The 22,292-nt window shown below is 50.6% G+C and overlaps 1 protein-coding gene and 1 long non-coding RNA gene across 7 annotated transcripts in view; one reads left to right on the top strand and one right to left on the bottom strand.

Annotated features, from left to right (window-relative positions):
* Positions 1–22,292, bottom strand: part of NRP2 (neuropilin 2) — a 116,965-nt gene that overhangs the window by 46,970 nt on the left and 47,703 nt on the right. For all 5 annotated transcript variants that reach the window (XM_086719412.1, XM_086719414.1, XM_086719415.1 and 2 more), the window contains exons 8-11: positions 9,662–9,806; positions 8,182–8,531; positions 6,185–6,329; positions 1,539–1,655 (exon numbers count right to left, since the gene is read on the bottom strand). In XM_086719412.1, coding sequence (XP_086575538.1) covers positions 1,539–1,655; positions 6,185–6,329; positions 8,182–8,531; positions 9,662–9,806 — 757 coding nt within the window. The remainder of the gene's footprint in view (positions 1–1,538; positions 1,656–6,184; positions 6,330–8,181; positions 8,532–9,661; positions 9,807–22,292) is intronic.
* Positions 11,609–16,064, top strand: LOC112872127 (uncharacterized). 2 transcript variants are annotated; one of them, XR_003224654.2, is made up of 4 exons: positions 11,609–11,729; positions 12,433–12,627; positions 13,557–13,628; positions 15,204–16,064. It is a non-coding gene; the product is annotated as an uncharacterized LOC112872127 (long non-coding RNA). The 2 variants fall into 2 exon arrangements; XR_015255465.1 differs by lacking the exon at positions 11,609–11,729 and adding an exon at positions 12,048–12,087.

Below are 22,292 nucleotides of genomic sequence, written 5' to 3'. Positions count from 1 at the left end.
TAATGTTTACACGCATACTGTAGCTCAGGAACCAAATTCCACAAAAAGACCTTTTGCAAAAAAAAAAAAAAAAAAAAAAAAAGAAAAAGAAAAAGAAAAGAAAGAGAGAAAAGGGAGGAACCATCAAAGAAAGCTAAAATGAAACAAACCACTATCAACGGGAAAATTATACGAAACTGCTGAAAGTCTGCGGCAGAACTCTGACATTTCCCTTTGGATTGCCACTTGGATAGAGCCCCGTCCTCCTGCCCTCCACCAAAGCTAACTCTGCTGATCCCATGCTGTATATTAACTCCCTGTGCATTCCACTGTGAGCTCTCCAACTATCTGAAACACGCCTCAGAAGATTCTCCGAGTCTCTTTCTCCTCTTCACACAACAAAAACAAGTTCATTAAAATGTCAGAATCCTGTATTCAACTAACCCTGACCAAGAGCGTCCCCGCGCCCACACAATATACAAAAGCACATTCCTAAAAGCATATGCGTTAAATTATCATTTTTCAGTCACACAACTTCAGCATTTATTTTTGGCTTCCCGCCCATTCTGCTTTGCAGTCACTGTTTGGAGCCGTCCACTCCATCAGTGCGACCGCTCACACCACAGTGGCCGGTGTGATGGGCTCGGCAGGTTGTGCCATCCACCTACTGGGTGGGGGCTACATTGTGTGTCTCTGCCACTCCCCAAGTCCCTCCACTGGTCTTCCCTCATCTAATTTAATGAAGGTTTAATAGTGATCAGTAATGTACTGTAAATGGAGGCTGGCAAGCATTACATTCTAGCCAGAAACGTCAGGTGTTCCGAAATTTGTGGTTTGTTGGGAATGTCCTCACACTCGGTAAGGTGAGGTTCTTTTGGGCTCTGCCAATTAGTGTTTTTATGTCACTCGGATGTGTTTACAAGATGAGAAAGGAGGTGACGCAGGATGCCCAGGTGAAGACGCTGATCCGGAACCAGGAGGCCCTGTGATCTGAAGGAAGGGTTGAGGTGCCTTTGCCCATTCCTGCCTCTGTCACTGACCTGGGCTCACCCCATGGAGGATGGGATGTGCCATTTGATAGAGCCATGGTTATTACGCTTTCTCAATCGGCAGTGTGCAAAGACACAGCGAAATTCGGTCGAGGAGTGGTTAACTGCTGTGTTAACCTGACCGTTGTGCTCCACAGACCGAGTCAGCCAGACGACCGTCAGATCTTCACCTGACTGCACGGTGGAGTCACAGCTCAGTAGCAAAAGGCCAAGGATTCTAAGGCCAAGTGAGGGCTGGAAAGGGAGCCTTCTCAAAGCAGGGGTGGGGAGTCCTCCCTGGATGGACTCTTACGTCAGCTGATGACCACTGGGTTCCCACTTATAGGCTGCACCGCTTGTTCCAATATCTGAGTGTTTCCAGAGCGATTGTAAATGGCCTCTGACCTCACACACTTCCCTGACCTCTGACCATGGGACACCCAGGTCCCTGCCCCAGCCACAGACCAGCGGCCTCTGACTGTTAGCACCTTGCCATCCCGGATGAACCATGACTTTGACCCCAATTCTCACCGTCCTCAAAGCTGCAGTTCTCCCCACACTCCGTGACATCTTCATCGATGGGATATGGGGTGGTGGTCTCTTCACTCTTCACAGTGGGTCCCAGTGTCTCTACTGTGGGCTTCGAGTCTGCGTAATGGCAAAGAAAGGGGAATGAACACTGTGTATGGCAGTCTGCATTGAAACCCAGCAGGAGGAAGATGCCCCAAACTAAGTTTCCTTTTTATGTATTTATTTTTATTTTTTGAGAGAGAGAGAGTGTGTGCGCGTATGAACACGCTGGGGGAGGGCAGAGGGAGAGAAAGAGAAAGAGGGAGGGAGGGAGAGAGAGAGATAACCTTAAACAGGCTCCATGCCCAGCGAGGAGGCCAATGTGGGGCTCCATCTCAAGACCCTGGGATCATGACCTCAGCCAAAATCAAAAGTCAAATGCCTAACCAACTGAGCCACCCAGGTGCCCCTAAGTGTGGGCTTATAGGAGGAAGAAAGGATAACTACTAACGATGGACACACACACACACACACACACACACACACACACCGCTCCGGAGTCACCTCTGTGCGCTATCAACAAGTTAGGAGCATTGTCTGAGTTGAGCGAGAATGGTCCCAAGCTGCAGAAACAGCCATGACAGAGGCATGGACACAAATCCGTGCTCTTTACTCCATAGCAGAGCTCCTGGAGCCGGCATGAGAGGCCACGTGGGGCCATGGTGGACGTGGGTGAAGCTGACCCCGAGGCAGGCTAACCCGTGCTCTGGGTGCTCTGTCTACGACAGAAGCGTGGGTGATACGCACGTGCACGAAATGAACGGTGTCCCCCTAAATGAACGGTGTCCCTCTAAAAACAGTTTTGAGAAAATCCCGGTGTTTCACGAAATGAGCTTCCTGTGCACTGCCCCTCGGTGGCTCCTGATGTGCCTTCCCGCCCGACTCACCCCTGCTTTTACATGGAAGGGATGTTCTCTTTTCAATCTTCTCTGACTCACACAGAACTTTTATGGAACCCAAGCTAACTGACCGATGCGGCCCACCTATAACAAGATAATCAGAAGCACAATAGCAAAGCCAAGAGCCAAGCCAGACAGCTGGGGAGGTGTGACTCCAGACATTGTTGTTCGTGTTTGCACGAAACTGAATGGAAAGGAATATGGACTCAAAGGGACTCATGCTCCACTTGGTGGAAGTAATTAGGCCTGTGCCTCTAGGTCAGGTCAGGGTGTGGCAAATTCAAATGCTTACTGAACGCAAACGGCTACTGTAAGCAAGACAGCTGACTGGGGGCCAGGAGAGTAGAGTGGGGGATAGAAGGTAGCAGAGGGGATCTCGCACGCCCAGTTTAAGGGCGGCCACCAGGACCGGCTCCAGCACCCTGAAGGCCTGAAGGGACGTGGCCCAATGCGGCCAGATCTTGCAAAAAAAATTTTTTTCCCACGCGAAGCCAAAAATCCCCATGGGAGATCTCTAGACCTGTCAGTGTTGGCAACTTGTCCAAAGTATTATAATAAGGAGCATGCAGCAGAGCTTGGCCGGGCCAAACCTGGCTGCAGGCAGTCAGTTCTGACCTGGGCTCTAGGTGATTCATTCACCCTTCCATTCACTTGTCTATTTGCTCCTGCCAGTCATTCACTCAGCAACTTACTTACGAAATGAACAAAACAATGAGTCAGGCCCTGGGTGGGGCCAGGAGGGGTTCTGGTAAGTGGCGCTCAAGTCTGTGTGTTGCGGGGTGGGGTCTTCATCCCAGATCTGCCCTCCAATGCGACTCTCCGAATAAGCGCGTGCATTGTTCTTCCCATTTCTATACATGTTCCTTTGCACTATTGTACGTGATTAGGCACCTTTGTCAGGCACACTTCAGGATACCATTTAATAAAGCCAGGAGCTGAAGGAAATTGCTAAATACGCTGAATAGCTTTTTCACGGTCGACTTCCCACCTTTCTGCTATTAAATACTACGCACATAACCTTTCATACTTCCCTTTGCCGTATCTGCCTCTTGCTCACAGTAAATAGCAAATAACCTCGAAGTGTCCTAATTTGTAAGCTCAGATTTGTCACTGTGTCACAAAATCTCAAACTCGATTGTAAAGCAAACTATGGGCAGCAAAGCAAGAAGTAATCATTTGAAACACAAACAAACTAACAGGTGAACCCGCCCTGTCACATTATTTAGCTGCAGTGACTCAGGCCAGCCCTATTATTTTTCCTGCTATCCTTTCAGGGTAGGAATGAAGTGAACCAGGGATGAGTCGCTGAAGGAATGGGAAATTGAACAGCAAAAAAGCCACATGGCCTAGGAGAATAGTTTCTGGGGGATGTTAGGAAGCTGGTTGGCACGGATAATGTCAAATCCAGGGGTACGGAGGGCTGATGAGGCGAGAGGGCAGGGTGTGTGAAGGAAAGTGAGAAGGCGGGGCCGTGTCTGCTGTGTTTTGCTGGGAGCTCAGAGGTAACTGCCCATCAAACTGCAATGCTCCCCTGCAATTGAAACCAGATGTCAGAGACTTCAAAGGGAAGGAGGCTGGGCGGAGGGTAAGAAGCCCCAACTCTGATGTTCCAAGGAATGGCCAGGCAGGACTTTGAAATGAGAAACCTGTTGCTGACCATCACCAGGGTAATTTGGGCCAGGTTGGGGTAGGGGGGCAATAAGAGGAAAAGGACATTAGCAACTGTCCTGCCAGTCATAAAGCAGGGCCAGCCTGGGAGAGGCAGGGCACGGAAGGCCAGAGCATAGGAGGGAAGCAGGAGTAAGCCTCCAGCTACCTAAGCGACCTCTGGCAAGTAGCTTCCTTTCTCTGGGACTCAGTTTCCCCATCTGTGAGAGAGAGGTTGGCCTAGATCTGTGATTTTTGTTTTTTGATTTAAAGTGTGTGCCACACTCATTAGCAGGTTGTGGAATCAATGTGTCGGGTCACGACCAGCATTTTTTGAACGTGACCTGTAATATTTCAGAGTATGCTCACATGGGGAAAGTGAGCACTGATCTGGGAACCTCTTGTTCCATTGTATTTACTCATTATAACAGGTTTGTTAGGTGCCAGGTAGCAGTCTAAGCAGCTTACACCCATTATTTTACTGAATCCTCATTACAACCCTGGAGGGTAGCTATACTCTCATCATCCCTGTTTTTCAGCTGAGATAACCAAGATGCTGAGAGGCTAAGTAACTCGTCTGAAGTCATGCAGCCAGCGATCGGCAGAGACAGGGCTTGTACTTGGCAATCTGTGCTCAGGGCCCAGGCACTTAGCAATACACTATAGCCCACACGCACACACTGTGTGAGTGTGTGCCTGCAAGTCAAGTGGATTGTGATACAAATTTTCAACCGTCGATCATGGTCGAAAATGTTTAAAAGCCCCTGGCCTACAAGCTCCTGGCTTCCCTGCAGCTCTAACCGTTTGATTTCGAAAAGGCCGTAAATGAAGCCAGCTTGTACCCCTGTTGGACGGCAGTTTTCAGCACCTGCAAGCAGACAGCTGACGTGCAGGCTGCAGTGAATTGGCCTTTTCCCTACGTGACGGGGAATAAAGAGTCTTCCCACTAAAATGTGTTCACTGGGGCTGCCTTCAATCCAAAGGTGAGAGAGGCTAATTTGGGCCTGATTTTCAGCCTGCGTGCCTCAATGGGGCTCTTCCTCTGTGCCATCGTGGCCAGCACACGGGCAGCACTTTGCTCTCTGGGCGCCAGAAGCACTTCTCCGACATGCCCTTATTAATCCTTCCCGCTACCCTGCTGGGTGAGCTGGCGAAAGGTACGGCACAGACAGGGAAATGGAGATACCTGGGGCTCTGGTGGAGAGAGGGAGGGTGGCTCGGCCTGTGTGCTGCTCCTGCTGGCACTGGGTTCACGTGGCCCTCCTGAGCTCCTTCTGGAGTGCAGTGAGCCAGCTCCGGGTGAGATCTGCTGCCAGCTTTGCTACAGGAGGTGCCCGGAGGGAAGGTGGGGCCTGACTCAGAAGAAAGGGGTGCTTTCCAGAAACAAGAAGCGTGGGCATGCTCGGTGGGCCTTATCCACATTAAGGAGAATTAGAGGACCCCCCTGCCCCCGCCACCACCAGCCTGGGCCACTGAGGAGGGGGCGGGCGGGAATGAACAAGACTCCTGCTCCACACTGGGAAGAAGTCCTATTCCCGTCAGCTTCCCTGCAACAGGGTCCCTTCTGAGCAAATAAATGCCTTTTACAGATGTGGCTTCAAAATGAAAATGAAGTCTCTTAGCCACTGACATCTGGAGGCCAGATTCAGACATAAACCGATTACTTTATTATCATGAGGGGGTTTTTTTCTTCCCTAAATCAACAGCCACAGCCTTCTGGCCTGAAGAGTCAGGGTCTAATTGAATTTGGGTGGGTCGTGTGTGGTTACGATTTGTTTTTGAGAGACTTGGGTTGGAGAGCTGAAACGATCCTTCAAAAAAGACAAAGCACATCCCTTGAGAAACTGTCCCGAGCCCAGAGGCTGTGGTGCCCGTGGTCTGAGGCAGGGGAACACAGCAGGGCCTGGGGTGGGTCGGGTTCCGAGCTGACAGAGCTTCAGCAGGGAAGGCTGCCCCCTCTGCCCATCCGTGTCACGGTCTGAGCTCCTCCCAGGGCATCCTGGGAAGCCAGGCTCACGAGACCCTGTGGGCGAGAGCCCTGGAGTGGAAGGCGGGCCTTACCTGTCCAGTCGCAGCCCAGCACTTCCAGCCGCATCCCAATCCCTGCTGGAGACCACCGCTCGGGGTACACCCGCACGTACTGTGCAGGAACGGGGTCGAATCTTCGGATGTCCGGGGTGTCGTAGTGCATGTTCCCTTCAAACAGCTGCAGGGGAGACAGGCCACTCAGCCCTTCTTCTGTGGGACGCCCTCCCCTCTCCCCCTCTTCTTCCTTCTCCCCTTCCTGCCCTTCTCCCCCATCCAGAAGGCAGCCTCATAGTTATCTCACTGGACATGACAACCCACAGGAGCTCCATTCTCAGACTGAGGTTTTGATTCAGTTGGAAGATGGCTAGGGTCCCAGAAACACGGAAAAGAGGGAGCAAACGCAAGTGGCAGTTGCCAGCTTCTGTCTTCTATCTTGGGACGGGAGACTGAGGACTCGGGAAAGAATTAGGCTCCGAATAAGCCTTAAGTTGGACTTGGCTGGAGGGTGGAGAAGTGAGTTTGAGGCTGCTTTGCCCGTTGTCTTAGAAGTTCTTGTTGCGATGCTACAAAGTCTAGATGTGGGACCCAGCTCACTGATAGCTCTCAGGTCACTGAGGTCGCTGAAGGTAAAGCCATCCTCTTCAATAGGCTAATGACAACATCGTCTCATCACACATTTAATAGTCTGAGACTATGTTCCTTAGTTTTGTTCAGCAGAGCCAATTCTCTCACAACAAAGCTCACCTGAAGCCCAGGTACCTGAACTGAGGACAGTATGGCTGCCCCGGTCAAAGGAGGGTGGGGGACCCAAACGAGAGCACACGTGGAAGCCACCGATTTAGGGTGATGCCAGTGTGGAGACGTGCTAGGGGCTGTGGCACCTAGGGACGCTGCAGGGCTGCCTCACTTGCAGGATGCCCACAATTCCAAAAGGGGGCACTGTCATCGGGAGGGCCAGGCCCTGACCCTGGCTAAGATCATCTCCTTTCCCAGGCTCCTACAACGGTCCAGAAGAGTCAGGGTCAGCTCTCCCCGGGAAAACCCATGATCCAACCTCTGCTCTGCCCACTACAGGTTCTAGCTATCAACTCCTGAGCCTTTCCGGGCTTCCAAATTGTGAGCTGGGTGTTTACATCAGTGCTGCAAAGCCTCCAAACCAGCCCGTGCCTCTGCATTAGGAATGGAAACATTTGCTGAGCAAAGGCGGCCAAACGGAGACACGTAATTCCCCCTTCCTTGGTAGGGGTCTGCTCTTCTGAGGAAAACGAGGGTAACCTGGCAGTTAGGATCAGAACGCCTGACTACCCCCAAGATTGACCCGGAGAAGGACAAAGGCACGATGTCTTTTCCCCTTGCTGGGGCTCCTCCATACCCCGTGTTGAGGGCTGACCTTCCTTCCCTGATGGTGGGAGGGGCAGGCTGCGTTGGCCTGGGTGAGTTTCTCCCGCCTCTCCCCAGCCTCAGTGTGAGAGGTGGGAAGATCGAAGCAGAGTCAGGACTGGGAAAATACAAACGAGTGCAGTGACATTCAAAAAAAAAAAACAACAAAAAAAAAAAACAGTTGTTTTTGGAAGTAATCCCCTCGTTGCTACAGTTTAGCCTCCAAAAACTACATCCCGTTTGGACGTCTGGCCAATTCCAAGGAAAGTTCATGTGAAAGAGGGTATAAAGGGTATCACACTTTACAGAAAGGCAGTGCTGAGTGGTGGGTAGGTGTCTGGGCTCTGGAGTCAGGCTGTGTCCGAATTGTGGCTCTCCACAGGTATACACGGTGACCCCAGGTATGACATCAAGCCTGAGCTTTGTCATCTCTAACACGGGAGCGGCAAAACAATCTCCCCCTCTAGAGATGTTGTAAGGATTAAACATGGCATTTAGCACAGTGTGTGGCACAGAGGAATGTATAAGTTAATGCTTGTTTTGTTAGAACACAGGGGTTTGGCGAAGACTATCTAGTTGGGCAGTCAGCACCTCCAAACTGAACTTCTCTGTCTGGGGTAACGTTAGGGAATCTTCCAGAAACGACCTACCTTCGGCTGCTGGGTCCTGGGGTCCTGGATGTGTTCCCAGTCTCTGCCGTTTAGGCTGTAGGAGACTTTGAACTTGCGCACAAACGCCCTGGCTTCCACGGCAGTGATGCTGTCTCCTCCACGAGCCCCCTGGATGATGATGCCCTTCACCGTCTTGGGCACTCCCAGGTCCACCTGCAGCCACTCCTCGCCCGGCTGGGCCTGAGGGACCCGGGGGAACCAACCCGAGCGGCTGCTGACGAGGCGGGCGGCGCTGGGGCTCCAGAGGTACTCGCGGGTGGAGGAGGCTGAGATCTGAGAGTCAGGGATGAGGCCCGAGAGCATCCCCAGCATGTTGGAGCAGGGGGCATCTGTGGAGGGGAGGAATGCAACAGCTCGTGGCTGGCACCCTGCTTAACGGGTACCACCTCCCGTTAATAGGGAGCTACAAAAGAACCCGACCATCAAACGCTGTCGGCCAGCACCGATTTCTTTGCGTTTCAAGCACGGTGGTTAAGAGCCCAGACTGGCAACCAGACTGCCTGGGTCCACGTTCGTTTTGTCACTTGCTAGCGGTTTGACCTTGGGCAAATGATTGAACTGCTCTGTGCCTCAGTTTACCTAGGTCTAAAAGGAGGGTTGGTGGCAGAACTTACCTCTCGGGGGTTGTAAGGATTCCATAAGTTACTACATGAACGCTCATGGCACAGGGCCTGGCACATCTCAGCGCTCACACTGTTAGCCAAGGGCTCTCGTATCCTCGCCAGTGACACCAGTCCCCACTGAGCCTCCCAGGGCAGTGAGCGCGGGGGGAGTTCAGCCGAGCCCTGAACTGCTTCCCGGGTGACTGCTTTCCCAACTGGATGGACACGTACCTGGGGTCAGGTCTTTGCTTCCACCTGTTATCACCGCTCGTTACTACCTTGCATCCTTTGCACGTGCTGTTCCTCCCACTCCAAATGCTGTTCCCCTCAGTCGTCATCAGGCTAACCTTTACTCACCCCCAAGCTTAAGTGTCGCGTCCTCAGAAAGGCCATCCCCAAATTTCTAATCAACAGTCAGGTCCCCTCGGCCACTGTTTCTTGGAGCACCCTGTTCTTTTCCTTCCTACACGCATCCTAGTTTATAACTATCCAGTGCTTGACGATGTTATTATCTATGTTGCCCACCAGCCTGAAAAAGCGTCATGATGTTAGAGACCCCATCTGCTTGTTCACTCTTCCTGTCCACTTTCACTCCCAGTGTGGGGCCTGGGGCACAGCAGACCTTCAAAACACACTCGTGCCGCCAATGACCGAGTGGCTAAGACACAGATAAATGGCGTGCGGCAAGGCAGGGTCTGCAGTCAGGGTGCATTAGATGCTCATAAACTGAGTTCCAGGTGAAAGCGGACCTTCGGGAAAGGTCACGTGGTGCAATCATGCTATGGGCAGCGGGCTGGAAGGGGGAGCAGAGCCCAGGGCACCATCAGCTCCCCAGCCTTACTGGGGCACCCCCTCACCTGTGACTCGGCAGCCGAAGAGCTCCAGCCGCAGGGCAATGCCGGAGTGCCAGGTCTGGGGCCGGACCCTGACGAACCTGGTCAGGAGCGGCGTGTGCAGCTTGTTCAGAACCACCTCCGTGGCATCGTTGTTGGCTTGGAATACCTGCAGCGGAAGACGGGAAACCGCCGTTGAAGTCCCAGTTTGTAGGCTGGCCACTCAACACAGTCCTTGAAGGCAGTGCAAAAGTTCTGTTGAACCTTAGTTCCCTCCAGTTTAAAAAGAATCAGTGCGTTTGTTGTTTGGGGCTTTGTTAGAAGCCCCATGAAAAAAAAATCTAATGGCTCACACTGCTCTCATGTGAAAACAATAAATGGTCTTCACAAAAACTTTTAAGGGAAAGGAAAACTTTGCCTCTGGCCGAGAGCAAGCAGAGGGAAACACGTTTGCCTTGAAAAGGAAAACGCTTTCAGGAGCGGAGAGAGGGAGAGGCACAAAAAGTGGAACATTCTTTAAAAATGGAGCCGAAAGGTCATCTTTTAGGGCTGGCAGACCCCACCCACTAGCTTGAACTTGATGCTCCCCCTCCGTCATGGTGCAGGCATATAGGAATATTCACAGGGTATTTTTATAAAGTGCTTCAACAGTTGTCTTGTTAGTTACTTTGAGGCCTCCCTGCTCCATGAGCGGGTGAGAGCATGGGGCCACCCACCATCTACCCCTAATGGCCCTGTGTCAATCAACACTTTTTTGGTCCTCTCTGGTCTTTGTTGTAGGGTCAGGGTTGCAGACAGTCTCTCAGAGTCCTGCTCTGGCTTCCTCTCACTGTAATCCCCGCCCTGTAATGAAATCCATCCCTGTCCCCATCTGACCAATGCATCTCTTAGGGGAGGAAAGGCTTTTGGGAGTAGCTTCTAAGCCAACATGGTAGGAGTAAGTCCTAGTTTACCAGATGGCCCAAATCAATAACTGCCATATGGACCTTATGCTTTTCTGTGCTCTCCATTAAAAAAAAAAAAAAGTAGCTTGTGCAAGTATATATGAGTTTCTCTTGGTTTCTCTGGCTAAGGGTGGAGGGAGAGACCAACCAACCGTCACTTCTAAATCATACCTGTCATAGCTCTAACAATCAGGAGACTTTGCAAATCTACTCACGGCCAACTCTGCAACACCTAGCAATTTCTTCTGGGTTGAGGGACTAAATACTTCAGCTCATGATACCTATAGCATGCCAGGTATTTGGGCATGACAGGGCTGGGACAAGATGATGGGGAAACTGGGATGTTTGAATACCCCTGAGCCAGACACTGTGTAAACACAATTACCTCTATAATGCCCCAGAAGGTAAGTATTATTATTTCTGCTTTATTGACGAGAAAATGGAGGCTCAGAGATGTCTGTCTGGATCCAAAGCCCCTGCCATGTTTTTAGGCTGTAGGCTTGTGGGTTCCTACGTTGACTGTCATCTCTTTTAATAAATTTGCAGCGTTTATGTTGGTGGCTAGGAGTCTTGGAGCCCTCAAGGTCTCCAAGCATGGGCTGAATGGAGGTGGAGTTGCTGTTCAGGGATGTGTGTTTATAATCCTGACATAGAAAGCTCTAGGTCACAGGAGTGGGCTGCACGGCAGCTTAGAGCTAATTAACAACGTGGTTCTTTCTTTCCCATGAACTGTAACTAGGAACTCTGCCATTTGGCAACCTTAAACCCTTCATATTTCCCACTTGCTGAGGTCAAAAGTTAGAGCCATTTAATAGCACAGCACTGATGGGGGGGGGGGGGAGGAAGGGTAAGAGACGCTACACCTTTTGCGACCAGATGAGGGGAGGTGGCTCATTTAAGACAGATGGAAGAAAGGCGAGGAGGAAACAGGTTTTCACTGGCCTACCATATTCAGTTTAAACCTCTTGTTCCTGGTGCTAAGCCCACCGACCCAGGGGAGCTCCCCCCGACAGCCTGCCCAGCTTGCTGCTTCCCTTTCCTTGCTGGGGAGGCTCCTGCCCAGCCCTGAGGCCAAGTTCCTTCCTTTGCTGCCTTGCTAACCGCAGGGAGTAAGAGGCAGAACTGCTTGACCACCGTCTCTCTCACAGGTTTGATTTGGCTGCTTCCTTTACAGTGATGGGGGACAAAGAGGGGCGAGAAAACAAAACAAGGGAAGAATGGCCAGGGAAACAGGAGCAAAGAGGCTTAAGGTCAGACACCTGGGGAAAGGCCCATGAGGAGAAGGGGAGAGAGGTACCCAAGCCTCTGTGATCTTAATCTTGGAGAAGGATGACCGGAGGAGGAGGGGACAGGGTGCAGGACGGCTCTGGCCTGGCCATGCCCACTCCATGGCTTCTCGGGTGCTTCTAAAGGACTCTGCAGCTCTGAGAAAGGAATGGAGGAACTGAATCCAAGAGAAGGAGATGACTCAGTCCTCCTAGAATTCAGCGTGAGGCAGAAGCTCTTGTTTGTTTGTTTGTTTTTGTTCCTTTGGCAGGGCAGAAGCAAATGCAGCACTTTGCTTATTTGGGGAGGGTGCTGGGAGCAGTGGGGGGCCACCACCAGCCTGCTCCCTGAGGACGGTGACGGTGACTGTGTGTGGCCTCCATCCGGAGATGCTGAGGAGTTCATATGGGGGGGGGAAACTTGATTTGTCATGTGAATACAGAACTGGAGCGTTGAGTGGATTTGAACTTTAACACAGCTGCTAATCCACAACATATACACCACGCTGGTACCGTTTAGAAACACAGCACGTCTTATGTGTTTTTAATATCCAATTTTATCTTATCTGACCCCTTCGTTTTTCAGCCTTGGCAGACAACAGTGCGAAACCTTTCCTTCCTCCCGCTCAGTAAGGAAATGACTGTGTCTTTGGACTGCCTTTGGGCGGCTGGCATGTGCGTGAGTGTGGCTGCACGTGGGCGTGGCCACGCGCACACATGAGTGACCCAGTCTGGCGAGGGGGTTGGTCTTCCCCCAGAGGCACGAGGTCCCAGACTTTGGGTGAGCCCCCTGGATCTCTGCCTACGGTGGCCCCAGTCGGAGAGGGGACGGGCACGCGGTTTCTCTGCTGAGGCCACCTAGCTGACCGCTCCAACTCCGCGTCATTCTAATTCCGTTTTGCTCACTCTGCTCCTGCCCCTGCCTGGAACCACATGAAGCCTCATTCAGTGTGGCCTCAAATTATCCTTCTTGGTTTCCTGTTTGCCCTTGACTTTGTGCTCAGATCTGCCCCTGCTCTCTGGACCCTTTGCTGAAGGAATCCCACCTTGTTTGATTAAACCTGTGATACACCTTTCACACTGAGTGTGGTGGAGTGGGGAAAAAAAATCCTCGGACATCACTGAGGCAGGAGCCAGGACAGACACTGCGCTGCCGATTAACTCGGAAGTGTGGGCAAATACCTCCACCTCCCCCAGGCCTCAACTTCCTCCTCTATTAAATGAGTTGATTTGTAAGGTCTTTGCTGGCCCCCAGATTCTAAGGCTTTCTGCATAAGAGTGTCCAACTAGAACTGCCCCAGCAATGTAACAGGGCATTTTAGTTGTCCATTGTCCCTTAGAGCCTGAGTGCTTTTGTAGACGAGTGCTGTGGGTCTTAATACGCTTCAAATAGTGCCCAAAACACATGCCCCACTCAGAGGGAGAGTATACCTTGTTGATGTTTTCGCTCAATAACGGTTCAAATTATGAATAATGAAAAGTAATGAATAACAACACCTTAGTCCTTACATATTGTCTTGCACCCAAAGATATCAAAGTGCAATTTATGAAAATCCATTTTTAATGAAATATTAAGCAGTTTCTATTTCTCCTGACCCAATGGATTTACAAGGTCTCTATTTTTCTCCCTGCATCTTCCTATTTATAGCTGGTAAATGCTATCATATATTATACATCTTTATGACTTTCTCAATGCTTCTGTGGTTTCAGAATCACCCTTCATATGTTTTCTGATCAAATTCTCGGAGATGGATTCTTGGCATCTCGTCTAGGCGCTGCAAGGTAAGGGGATGTGTGCATGGGAAATGATGCCAGGAAATTCGTTTTATTCCCTACTCCCTGCCGACTCACTGAATCACTATAGGCAAATCAATAATCCTTAGATACCTTGGTTTCTCCTTCAGGAAGATAAACTCAATAACAGGCTTGCAGGTGAACGCTAAAGTCTACCAGCCCTCCCCGCTGGCTCCAATGCCTGCACAACACCCAGGACAGATGTTACAGTGAAAGCTACATCACAAGTGACAAATGGGTCTCTGTTCAAAGGGGAGGGTTCAAGTTCTAACAGCCATTGACTCTCATGTCCCACTTCGAGGTCGTAACTTGACAGTAAGGTGTCCATAATGCTGAGAAGAATCAGTGGATCGTCAGTATATGGTACACGCCCAGATAAGCATAAGACACCCAGATCATCAAACTGTGATAACATGATAACATCTGTTTTAAAAGCTGGATGTCGCAGATGGTATACGTTTTTGTTAATTTTATTTTTTTTTCAACGTTTTTTAATTTATTTTTGGGACAGAGAGAGACAGAGCATGAACGGGGGAGGGGCAGAGAGAGAGTGAGACACAGAATCGGAAACAGGCTCCAGGCTCCGAGCCATCAGCCCAGAGCCTGACGCGGGGCTCGAACTCACAGACTGCAAGATCGTGACCTGGCTGAAGTCGGACGCTTAACCGACTGCGCCACCCAGGCGCCCCTGTTTTTGTTAATTTTAAAAGAAAAACTGGGGCACCTGGGTGGCTCAGTCGGTTGAGCGCCCGACTTCAGCTCCGGTCATGATCTCACGGTTGGTGAGTTCGAGCCCCGCCTCGGGCTCTGTGCTGACAGATCAGAGCCCGGAGCCTGCTTCCAATTCTGTGTCTCCCCCTCATGCTCTGTCTCTTTCTCTCAAAAATAAATAAACGTTAAAAAAAAATTTAAGAAAAATAAAAGAAAAATGCTAATATGGTTGCTTTACCACCCCAAAAGAAAACCAGAAGTGTATTCAAGTAGGGATGCACAACTAGTGTATCCCTAGTTTTTTTAAGAGGTAAGGATAGCATTGATTGATGTAATTATTAAAGTGTGTGTGTGTGTGTGTGTGTGTGTGTGTGTGTGTGTGTGTTGAACACATAGATTTCTTCAAGTGCATCCCTGTAAACCAAGTTTAAAAAGGAATTCAGGGCACAAAGTGGTTTGGATAATCCATTTGGTGCCTCGCTGAATTCTGAACATAATCCAACACTTTCCAATTGATTCTTGAGACCTTTGGTTTACTTGCAGTAAGACAGAATCTGAGACCAGCAGCACTGCAAAGATTTTCTGATTTGCGCCTCTGGGGGGAGGGGGCACCTGCCAATTAACTTGGCTGCCACCCAACATCCCAGCGTGGTTACTTTCTATACCCCACCCAGGAAAAGAAAACCACCATGTTTTGACCATGCCTACGAGCTCCTAAGGTGTGGAGTATACCAGCACGTGAAATGAAAGAAAATAATATATGTGATCTAATAGGAAACATCTAGCCGGAAGGCATCCCTGATGGTTTTGAGGTCATCTCTTCTCTGTTTTTCATCCCCTTTCTTGTTACAGCCACCGTTCCCCGCTGACCTGTCCTTAAGTCTTCTTTTAAGAGTATGCGGTGACTCTAGCAAAGCTGAGAACAAGTGAAGTGCTGGCCAGGTGGAGGCCTCTCTGGGCAGGGGTGTTTCCTGCCAGGCCCACATCCCTCGCCGTCACCCCCCTCATCTCTGCCATCAGCACTCAGGTGCCCGGGACGGCGTGGATGCTTCACGTCCATCGCAGGCTTTGAGCTTCTTGGCAGAGAGATAAGGTGCAGGCTCGCGTTGTGAGCCGGCTGCTTAACCTTCCTCAAGCAGGCAGGCCCTATAGTTGACACATGCGGGCTCTCGTCATGTGCACCGTCTCCCATCCGAGTAGGGCTTTGGTATTCAGTCTGCACACGCCTGTCTCTTCATTACCTATGGCATGACCTACAGTTTATTCCGATTTTGCTGTAAGTATCTGAACGTGGCCAGCTCCAGGGACTGCAAAGAAAGCAGGCAATTTTTCAAAGGCAACACAGTGCTGGAGCCCTGAGGTAGAAATTGTGCAGGAGACGTTCTTCTTCTTCCTCCCCTTTTTTTAAAATAAATATTTCTCTCTGCTAATAAATGTTTCATTGCATCCAAAGTTCTCCTTTTCAATCTACTTGGCACGGACACTCAAGGAGGAGGAGAACAAAGCAGGCAGAAGGGAGAGGTGGCAGGAACGGAGGGCAGAAACTGGGGAAACCAGTGGCAGATTTTAAAAATTTCTCTCTGAAACAACTGAATGGATTCATCCTTACTGCAGAACCAAAGGCCTGTCTGCTCTCTCCCACCCTCTTCCCTGGCATCTTCTCTAAAACCAGCCACCGGGCCTACACATAAAAATAAATTGTTAATCAATGAACACCATCCTGTTTAATTAATTTGTTGCACCAAACAGGCAAGGGGTGGGGGGGGGGCAGGGTAGGGGGGCTGTTGCACTCAGGGACAACGATGTTAAGGTAATGGACACTTTTTTTTTTTCCTTTTTGTAAATCATGGCCCTGACAATTCTCTCTTAAGACTCCTCCTTAAAGACTATAAAAAAATTTTTTTAAAGCTGCTTTCATTCTAGTGGATGTGGGAACTTAGCCAGACACAGAGTCAGAAGGGATGTATCTCATATAGATGTGTATACATATACAGATATGAGAGAGAAGTGGGGGAGACTTTAAGGGAGGGGAAGAAGGGGGGCAGAGCAGAGAAAATTCCTTAACCACCAAATGCTCATTTATGACCATGATGCCCTCCTGTCTCCTGCTCCTTTACTTAGGGCTGTTTTTGTCATCAAGCAGCTCTGCTGATGCAAAGGAGAACACAGAGGAGCAGGGACATGTCATGGGGTGGAGGGCGGGGGAGGCCGGTTTCTTCCTGAGGGTGAGGGCGGAGGTGGGTGGGACGTGTGCATCCCATCTGTGTGTGCCTTGTGGGTCCCCGTTAGATTTACTGCAGGATTATGTTACCCCCATCGAGACGCCGAGCCCTGGAACACAGCATACTAACAGGATTAGGGTTTTGGGACTGGAGACAGGAAAGCACCAAGGAGAAGAGGAGGGGAGGGCAGCTCAGGGATTTGGGGCTAGAGGAGAGATGGTGTGGGGGAGAGTATAGCATCAGAGCAATGAAAGGGAGTGGCCAATGTCCTCCCGGGAAGGTCGGGAGAGAAACACAGGCATTCTCACATTGTCACATTTTTTGAGAAGGTGCCTTTAACTTGCAGGTGGGCAGAAGAGAGCGTGAAAGGGTATGGGAGTCAGGCTCCGGAGACTCTCTGCCAACCGCATTCCTCTTCCGGCGGAATCTCAGCAAATCTCAGAGCAGGGAAATGGTGATGGCAAAGAACCCGACAACCTACCAGATGAGGTGTTCACTCCAATGCTCATCTAGAGACGCTGGAGTTAGGGCAAAGAAGAGTTCTTCCAGCCCCAGCAGAATCACTACACCCTTTTATAAGCCCTGCTCACTCGCTCTGTCCCACTGGCCTCAGTGCACAGCAGTGAGATGGAAAGCATTGGGAATTTGGCAGGGAGCATCGTAAGCGCCAGGGAGGCTGGCCTCAGCTCCCAGAGACAATTCAGCACTCATGGGAGTTGGGTGAAGCCGGCCACAGGAGCCTGATAGAAAAAAGGTTCCAAGCTTATGTGTAATGACATTTTCCCTTGGGCTTCCTAAGTGGAGAGGCTAAGGGTCTGAGCTCATCCCATGGCAAATGGATAAGGGACAAACTTAATTACGTAGGGCCCTGGATTCTTCTCAGTTATAACTGAAGGGGGCAGAGAAACCGGGGGACATGAATTTCGAAAGGGCATCGGCTCTCTTCGGAATATACGCAACCCTGGTTCGACGAGGCAACCATACGCATGGCTTCTGAAGGCTGAGGCTATTTCCCAGCTGACGGCTTGTGTCATTGTCGTCGTCTCATACACAATAAACAAAAACTACAATGAAAAGGATAAGGGGAATGCAGTCATCTGCCAGGAGGTTAAAAAAAAAAAAAAGGTATTTTTTGAAAACTCTGAGTTGTTAATTAGGGGAACGACTGCATCCCTCACAGAAGACTGGAGCCGAGGAGGGCAACGTTCATCTCAGGCAGCTCCAGCACAGGGCCCATCAGATGCAGGGAAAGGTCTGGGTGACTTATCAGGTCACCTTCCAGACTTCCGATCTTAAAGGAGGCAGATAGATATCCCATGGGGCCTTGTTACTTTTTAAACTGATAACTTGCTTCTGCTCAAGAAGAGCTTTGTGGGTCTAATACATTAATTCCACCTGCAGACAGCCTTCCATCTACAGATCCCAAGGTGCTCTGCCAAGAGCCGCCGCAGCACCATTCCATTTGGGCAGGCGGAAACATTGAGGCACGGAGCCATGAAGAGAAATTTCCAAGGTCACACAGTGCATCATCTAAGGGGATCTGAAAATAGACGCCGCGTGGTTCCGTTTGCCGACTGATTTGGGGGGTTTGGTTTCAGGACACCACTCTCTCTCCTCCTAAGTCTCTGATAATTTCAGACGGTTTTAAATTCTCAAGTGGCTTTCGAAGTCATTTGTTTTAATCCAGAAAATAAATATAGGGCAGAGAATTTTCGAAGTGAGGTGTTTAAGTGTCTTGAAGGGATATGGCCGAATCAAATGCAAAGCAACTCCATCTTCAAGATTCTAGGATGTAGCCCATTCTGTGATGTAACTCCAAGAGCCTGCCATGCTGAGTCACACTGTCTGAGCCCAACTTCAGATCTCAAAACCAATGGAGGCTCTCCAGGAATATGCACACCTCTAGACCCTTAGACTGAACATCTAGGAAGCTGATTTCCCTCTGGATCCAAGACGACAGCCAGGCCTAGATCAGATTGCTGGGAACACCCTCCTAGAGATCAAAGCCCCATGACCAGGTGCCTTTCCTGGGGACTCCATGGTTCCCCAGGTCCTGGGGCAAATTACTTTAAGAGCTTCGATTCCAGTCTTTGAAACAGTGCCACATTCTGAAGCGAATGAGGTGGTACCTGAAGGCTCTCCGATCCCGTTGGCGGCCACGATTGCATTAGTATGACGAGCTTCATGCGTTTCCACCACTCATTATAGGGTAATTCTGAAAATGCTTGGACCTCATCCCTGTCCTCCCCCTCCCATCCTCAGTCTGGCCATCAAGATATGTTTAGCACCCCCACAGACTCTCTCTTTGAGCCCAGACTTCTTCCAAATACATCAGAACAGCCAGCAGCATTGTGACTAAGAGCAAGGTAACCGGGGCTATGTCAACAAGGAGACGCCTACGCTTACCAAATAGGGGAGGAAGGAAGGCAAGGGCTTTTGCTTAGACATATAAGGGCACTGGCCTCTGTCCCTCTGTCCTGACACTAGAAGTCTCGGTCTCATTCCCTCCCGTGCACACTCCCAGAATCAGCAAGTCAGAGATAAGTGGGGTGCTGGCCAAGGCCTCATGCCCCCAGCTACTCCCATCTCTATGCCCCTCTCTTGGTTTGTGTGCACATGATTGTGCCTATAATTATAGGCACGTACACGAACCTTCTAATACCGTATTTACAACACTATGTCAATGTTTGGGGTGTTATTAATATAGCTGGCGAAACCAAAAGCAGTCGTTTTCTACTTGTGGTTTCTGAAGAAATAGATCTGAAGCAATTTGTATAATCCAAGGGAGCACATGGGCTGGATATGGGCTCCATCAGGCGGACAAGCTCTCTGCCTTGTGGTTACGCCATAAATATGCATGAGGAGGGCCCACCCTATAGGAAAATCATAGGTTCCATATATTTATGGCATGTGTAATTGGATAAGGATTTGGGGATGTGCTGTACATGTGGCCTGCGTAAGTCGGCTGTGTTTTGCCAGGAGGATGCTCACAATACCCCCCACGATAGCGGAATGCCTCCCCCATAGGCAACCTCGTCACGACCTACTGGGTGGGAAGAGACAAAGAGGAGGCTGCTTGGAGGCCGAGGGAGGTTGGAAAGAGCTCCCTGGTCCCCACTTCCTGGACAAGAGTCGTTCAGCCGTAGGCCCAGGCTCTGCCTCAGCCCGGTCTGGGTCCAAACTGTAAACGGTGTGTAGCAAGGAGATAGCATAGCCATCCCCCACCACCGCCAGCACTCCTTCATCTTGTTTTTCTCCGATTTCCCCGATTCCCTGGTCTTTGGCACACCGTGTTGGTGCTGACGGGGACCCAGGAATGGAAATCAAGTTCCCACATCTCTGCCCCCAACGGCACCATCCCCTCCTCACACCCCGCGCGCGGGCTTGTGTCTGCAAACCCTCCCTCCGCACCGTGGAGCAGAACAGCCTCTGCCTTCCCCTCTGCTATGCTTCGCTCACAGGTCCTGAATTGTGCTTTCAAGCCCACCACCCAGTACTGTCCGGCCTGGCATGGCGCCCACCATCCATCCAGTGGCTGCAAAGAGGAACCCAGTGGTAGCGACCGACCCAGACGAAGCCTCTCCCCCTCTTGCCCCCGACACCCCTCCTCACCCCCCTCCCCTTCATGGCATCGAATCAAACTGCAGCAGGCTTGACAAATCTATTTGGCACGGTTCACTCAACTATTTCAACCCGAACAGCCCAGAGAGCCGCGCCGACGCCCCACGAACGGTGCAGAATCTGCACGTTAAATACAGACATCTGGGAGACGGATCTGCTAATGGGGGAGCAGCAGAGATCACCCCTGGAGGGGAGGACGGGCAGGTCTCCCTCGTCACCCACCACACCCGCGGTGGGGCAAGGGAGCATGGGGAGGGGGTGACGCCCTATTGGCAGGCTTTCCATTCTCCAGCCTCCTTCTAGGTTAGCCAGAGAATGAATTATCTAATGGGGAAGGGAAGGGGCTTTTCCTCTGCCCCAGCACTTTTTATGTGGGCAGGACGGATTCACTAAAAAACCAAACAACAACAACAAAACGAAAATGAAATTACCCCTTGGCTCCTGGGCAAAGAAATTTAGCCAAGGGTGAGAAGAGAAAGTGAGCGAGAGAAAGAATAATGCATCCAATATGAAAAAGTTGAGACTGATTCCAAAGGAGCCCAGAAAGCTAAATTCAATTCTCAGGAATAGCTTCCCTGCAGAATGAATACCAGGGATAAAACCAGGGAGGACAGCATTCTGTCAAAATGTGCAGTGCTAAGGTATTTCCGAAAGCAGATTTCCTACAAATAGTGTTTTAAATAGCATCCCAGTCCATCTGCGTGCTTTTAAAATCAGCTTATGCTACAGTATCCCTCTGGCCAGCACTGCTTAGTCATTGCGCCTGGACAGGGAGGCTGTCAGGTGAAACTCCTCCTTCTCCCTCAGGACCCACTCCGACTTAGCGCTGGCCCTCGCCTGCCTGGCTCAGCTTCTAGGTTCCACCAGTTTCTTATTGAGCAGGGTGGGTGGTGAAAAAGAGTAGGTTGGGGAGAGGACTCAGCCCATGCACCTAGCATCCAGTGCCAGCTCTGGCTTGCCATTTCCAAGTGATATTTGCAACTGAAATAAACAAAGTCAGTGAGAAACCAGACCTGGTTGAACATGTTAAGGTGAGGAGGTCCTTCAATTAACTACCTCACTTTCCCTATTCGTCAAATGAGGAAAGTGTGTGTGTGTGTGTGTGTGTGTGTGTGTGTGTGTGTGTGTGACACCTGGTAATATCTAGAAGCCGTGATTTTCAGATGAATGGTGCCACGTTACTATGGCAATTTTAATAATAAAAAAAAAAATCCACTGCCTTAAAAACTCACATTTCCAGAGCGAATCAGTGCCGACATTACAGTGGAGCATTTTCTCGGTTCAAGGTTTCCAGTCTCCCCAGCGAGGGCAAGCAGCCTCGGGGCAGTGGTAGGAGACAAGGAGGCTGTGTTTGCAAACGATCTTTGGCCTCTCTAGGTGTGGTGCCATGTGTCCCATTTTGATCATTCACAGCGTGACAGACAGGGGAACCGTAGCGCTAAAGAGGAGGGTCTCTTTGCCTGTCCCCACTTCCATTCAGGGAAGGACAGGCACTCTCCTCCTAGAGCCGGGAGCCAGCGCATGACCGTGTTCTCCCCCCCGCCCAGGTGAGACCACCAGCCACTTCCAATAAGCCCCCTATACGCTGCGTGCACCTTATGAGCAGTGTATCGCCAGTGCCGGCCCGGGCCCGCTCACCGGCAGAATGCCACGTGTCTAAGTAAGCCGAGAGCCAGCATTCATCCTTGTGCACAACAAAAACCCCACGTCACCCACACGGCCACACCTCTGGGGGCCACAGACACTGAAGACACCAGCTGCGAGAATTCAATGCCTTGCCGCCAAGCGTGATTGCCAGTTCAGATCCCATCCCTGACAAACTGAATTTCTCCTCATTATTTATTGTCCTCTTTCTTCTTCGGGACATTGTGAGTCCCTCTCAGGATTTGTGCCCTTTCATTTCCAGACCTTGGTAACTCCTGAACTACAGTTTCATGTGGCTTTGTGATTGTTAACCCAGCATGTGGAAGGGACTCAGGCCATAAATGCTCAATGAATCCTGTGTAGGGAGGCGCGGACTGGGAACGCATTTTCTCCTTCATTTGCAGTCAGAGAGCACTCCGCAAGCTTGCTCACTCTCTCTCTGCTGTGCGACATG

Source organism: Puma concolor, chromosome C1, assembly GCF_028749965.1.
Source record: "Puma concolor isolate L17-30 chromosome C1, mPumCon1.1.hap2, whole genome shotgun sequence".
Classification (NCBI taxonomy): Eukaryota; Metazoa; Chordata; class Mammalia; order Carnivora; family Felidae; genus Puma; species Puma concolor.
This window is presented reverse-complemented; position numbering and strand designations above follow the sequence as displayed.